This window comes from Salmo salar, unplaced genomic scaffold (assembly GCF_905237065.1).
Source record: "Salmo salar unplaced genomic scaffold, Ssal_v3.1, whole genome shotgun sequence".
Classification (NCBI taxonomy): Eukaryota; Metazoa; Chordata; class Actinopteri; order Salmoniformes; family Salmonidae; genus Salmo; species Salmo salar.
Genome location: NW_025548107.1, coordinates 17501 through 22500, shown reverse-complemented (window position 1 = coordinate 22500; position 5000 = coordinate 17501). Strand labels below are relative to the sequence as shown.

The 5000-nt window shown below is 52.9% G+C and overlaps 1 protein-coding gene across 2 annotated transcripts in view; it reads right to left on the bottom strand.

Annotated features, from left to right (window-relative positions):
- Positions 1–5000, bottom strand: part of LOC123732673 (cleavage and polyadenylation specificity factor subunit 4) — a 19865-nt gene that overhangs the window by 2635 nt on the left and 12230 nt on the right. For both annotated transcript variants that reach the window (XM_045711930.1, XM_045711931.1), the window contains one exon: positions 2286–2358. In XM_045711930.1, coding sequence (XP_045567886.1) covers positions 2286–2358 — 73 coding nt within the window. The remainder of the gene's footprint in view (positions 1–2285; positions 2359–5000) is intronic.

Sequence of the window (5000 nt, the reverse complement as noted above, 5' to 3'; positions counted from 1 at the left end):
AGGGGTGTCCTACCTTCTGGTGACCCAGTATCTGTGCTGGTAGTGAGAGAGAGAGGGGGTGTCCTACCTTCTGGTGACCCAGTATCTGTGCTGGTAGTGAGAGAGAGGGGGTGTCCTACCTTCTGGTGTCCCAGTATCTGTGCTGGTAGTGAGAGAGAGGGGGTGTCCTACCTTCTGGTGACCCAGTATCTGTGCTGGTAGTGAGAGAGAGGGGGTGTCCTACCTTCTGGTGACCCAGTATCTGTGCTGGTAGTGAGAGAGAGAGGGGGTGTCCTACCTTCTGGTGTCCCAGTATCTGTGCTGGTAGTGAGAGAGAGAGGGGGTGTCCTACCTTCTGGTGTCCCAGTATCTGTGCTGGTAGTGAGAGAGAGAGGGGGTGTCCTACCTTCTGGTGTCCCAGTATCTGTGCTGGTAGTGAGAGAGAGAGAGGGGTGTCCTACCTTCTGGTGTCCCAGTATCTGTGCTGGTAGTGAGAGAGAGGGGGTGTCCTACCTTCTGGTGTCCCAGTATCTGTGCTGGTAGTGAGAGAGGGGGTGTCCTACCTTCTGGTGACCCAGTATCTGTGCTGGTAGTGAGAGAGAGAGGGGGTGTCCTACCTTCTGGTGACCCAGTATCTGTGCTGGTAGTGAGAGAGAGGGGGTGTCCTACCTTCGGGTGTCCCAGTATCTGTGCTGGTAGTGAGAGAGAGGGGGTGTCCTACCTTCTGGTGACCCAGTATCTGTGCTGGTAGTGAGAGAGAGAGGGGTGTCCTACCTTCTGGTGTCCCAGTATCTGTGCTGGTAGTGAGAGAGAGAGGGGGTGTCCTACCTTCTGGTGACCCAGTATCTGTGCTGGTAGTGAGAGAGAGAGGGGGTGTCCTACCTTCTGGTGACCCAGTATCTGTGCTGGTAGTGAGAGAGAGGGGGTGTCCTACCTTCTGGTGACCCAGTATCTGTGCTGGTAGTGAGAGAGGGGGTGTCCTACCTTCTGGTGACCCAGTATCTGTGCTGGTAGTGAGAGAGAGGGGGTGTCCTACCTTCTGGTGACCCAGTATCTGTGCTGGTAGTGAGAGAGAGAGGGGGTGTCCTACCTTCTGGTGACCCAGTATCTGTGCTGGTAGTGAGAGAGAGAGGGGGTGTCCTACCTTCTGGTGACCCAGTATCTGTGCTGGTAGTGAGAGAGAGAGGGGGTGTCCTACCTTCTGGTGTCCCAGTATCTGTGCTGGTAGTGAGAGAGAGAGGGGGTGTCCTACCTTCTGGTGTCCCAGTATCTGTGCTGGTAGTGAGAGAGAGAGGGGTGTCCTACCTTCTGGTGACCCAGTATCTGTGCTGGTAGTGAGAGAGAGGGGGGTGTCCTACCTTCTGGTGTCCCAGTATCTGTGCTGGTAGTGAGAGAGAGGGGGGTGTCCTACCTTCTGGTGTCCCAGTATCTGTGCTGGTAGTGAGAGAGAGGGGGTGTCCTACCTTCTGGTGTCCCAGTATCTGTGCTGGTAGTGAGAGAGAGGGGGGTGTCCTACCTTCTGGTGTCCCAGTATCTGTGCTGGTAGTGAGAGAGAGGGGTGTCCTACCTTCTGGTGACCCAGTATCTGTGCTGGTAGTGAGAGAGAGGGGGGTGTCCTACCTTCTGGTGTCCCAGTATCTGTGCTGGTAGTGAGAGAGAGGGGGGGTGTCCTACCTTCTGGTGACCCAGTATCTGTGCTGGTAGTGAGAGAGAGGGGGTGTCCTACCTTCTGGTGTCCCAGTATCTGTGCTGGTAGTGAGAGAGAGGGGGTGTCCTACCTTCTGGTGTCCCAGTATCTGTGCTGGTAGTGAGAGAGAGGGGGTGTCCTACCTTCTGGTGACCCAGTATCTGTGCTGGTAGTGAGAGAGAGAGGGGGTGTCCTACCTTCTGGTGTCCCAGTATCTGTGCTGGTAGTGAGAGAGAGAGGGGGTGTCCTACCTTCTGGTGACCCAGTATCTGTGCTGGTAGTGAGAGAGAGGGGGTGTCCTACCTTCTGGTGACCCAGTATCTGTGCTGGTAGTGAGAGAGAGGGGGTGTCCTACCTTCTGGTGACCCAGTATCTGTGCTGGTAGTGAGAGAGAGGGGTGTCCTACCTTCTGGTGTCCCAGTATCTGTGCTGGTAGTGAGAGAGAGGGGGTGTCCTACCTTCTGGTGACCCAGTATCTGTGCTGGTAGTGAGAGAGAGGGGGGGTGTCCTACCTTCTGGTGTCCCAGTATCTGTGCTGGTAGTGAGAGAGAGAGGGGGTGTCCTACCTTCTGGTGACCCAGTATCTGTGCTGGTAGTGAGAGAGAGAGGGGTGTCCTACCTTCTGGTGACCCAGTATCTGTGCTGGTAGAGGAGGCTGTTCGGTGGCTCCCATTGGCAGTTCAAACCGCGGGCTGCAGAAAGACACACCCATTATTCTGGACTCATTTCATCTCACGGCCTAAACGCTACTATTTTCACAGGGCTCTGGGTCAGAGAGGATTATGGGTAGTGTAGTTTTACCTCCTCCTGGGTCAGAGAGGATTATGGTTAGTGTAGTTTTACCTCCTCCTGGGTCAGAGAGGATTATGGTTAGTGTAGTTTTACCTCATGGGTCATAGAGGATTATGGGAGGTGTAGTCTTACCTCCTCCTGGGTCATAGAGGATTATGGGAGGTGTAGTTTACCTCCTGGGTCATAGATGATATAAATATGACCAGGGGTAACAGTCGAATACCTCTGCAGTATTCCACCAGACCCCGCAGGGTAACAGTTGAATACCTCTGCAGTATTCCAGACCCCGCAGGGTAACAGTTGAATACCTCTGCAGTATTCCACCAGACCACGCAGGGTAACAGTTGAATACCTCTGCAGTATTCCACCAGACCCCACAGGGTAACAGTTGAATACCTCTGCAGTATTCCAGACCCCGCAGGGTAACAGTTGAATACCTCTGCAGTATTCCACCAGACCACGCAGGGTAACAGTTGAATACCTCTGCAGTATTCCAGACCCCGCAGGGTAACAGTCGAATACCTCTGCAGTATTCCAGACCCCGCAGGGTAACAGTTGAATACCTCTGCAGTATTCCACCAGACCCCGCAGGGTAACAGTTGAATACCTCTGCAGTATTCCACCAGACCCCGCAGGGTAACAGTTGAATACCTCTGCAGTATTCCACCAGACCCCGCAGGGTAACAGTTGAATACCTCTGCAGTATTCCACCAGACCACGCAGGGTAACAGTTGAATACCTCTGCAGTATTCCAGACCCCGCAGGGTAACAGTCGAATACCTCTGCAGTATTCCAGACCCCGCAGGGTAACAGTCGAATACCTCTGCAGTATTCCAGACCCCGCAGGGTAACAGTTGAATATCTCTGCAGTATTCCAGACCCCGACAGGGTAACAGTTGAATACCTCTGCAGTATTCCAGACCCCGCAGGGTAACAGTCGAATACCTCTGCAGTATTCCAGACCCCGCAGGGTAACAGTTGAATACCTCTGCAGTATTCCAGACCCCGCAGGGTAACAGTTGAATACCTCTGCAGTATTCCAGACCCCGCAGGGTAACAGTTGAATACCTCTCCAGTATTCCAGACCCCGCAGGGTAACAGTTGAATAACTCTGCAGTATTCCACCAGACCCCGCAGGATAACAGTTGAATACCTCTGCAGTATTCCAGACCCCGACAGGGTAGCAGTCGAATACCTCTGCAGTATTCCAGACCCCGACAGGGTAGCAGTCGAATACCTCTGCAGTATTCCAGACCCCGCAGGGTAACAGTTGAATACCTCTGCAGTATTCCAGACCCCGCAGGGTAACAGTTGAATACCTCTGCAGTATTCCAGACCCCACAGGGTAACAGTTGAATACCTCTGCAGTATTCCAGACCCCGAAAGGATAACAGTTGAATACCTCTGCAGTATTCCAGACCCCGACAGGATAACAGTTGAATACCTCTGCAGTATTCCAGACCCCGCAGGGTAACAGTCGAATACCTCTGCAGTATTCCAGACCCCGCAGGGTAACAGTTGAATACCTCTGCAGTATTCCAGACCCCGCAGGGTAACAGTTGAATACCTCTGCAGTATTCCAGACCCCGCAGGGTAACAGTTGAATACCTCTGCAGTATTCCAGACCCCGCAGGGTAACAGTTGAATACCTCTGCAGTATTCCAGACCCCGCAGGGTAACAGTTGAATACCTCTGCAGTATTCCAGACCCCGACAGGGTAGCAGTTGAATACCTCTGCAGTATTCCAGACCCCGACAGGGTAGCAGTTGAATACCTCTGCAGTATTCCAGACCCCGCAGGGTAACAGTTGAATACCTCTGCAGTATTCCAGACCCCGCAGGGTAACAGTTGAATACCTCTGCAGTATTCCAGACCCCGACAGGATAACAGTTGAATACCTCTGCAGTATTCCAGACCCCGACAGGATAACAGTTGAATACCTCTGCAGTATTCCAGACCCCGACAGGATAACAGTTGAATACCTCTGCAGTATTCCAGACCCCGACAGGATAACAGTTGAATACCTCTGCAGTATTCCAGACCCTGACAGGGTAACAGTTGAATACCTCTGCAGTATTCCAGACCCCGCAGGGTAACAGTTGAATACCTCTGCAGTATTCCAGACCCCGCAGGGTAACAGTTGAATACCTCTGCAGTATTCCAGACCCCGCAGGGTAACAGTTGAATACCTCTGCAGTATTCCAGACCCCGCAGGGGTAACAGTCGAATACCTCTGCAGTATTCCAGACCCCGCAGGGTAACAGTTGAATACCTCTGCAGTATTCCAGACCCCGACAGGGTAGCAGTTGAATACCTCTGCAGTATTCCAGACCCCGCAGGGTAACAGTTGAATACCTCTGCAGTATTCCAGACCCCGCAGGGTAACAGTTGAATACCTCTGCAGTATTCCAGACCCCACAGGGTAACAGTTGAATACCTCTGCAGTATTCCAGACCCCGACAGGGTAACAGTTGAATACCTCTGCAGTATTCCAGACCCCGACAGGATAACAGTTGAATACCTCTGCAGTATTCCAGACCCC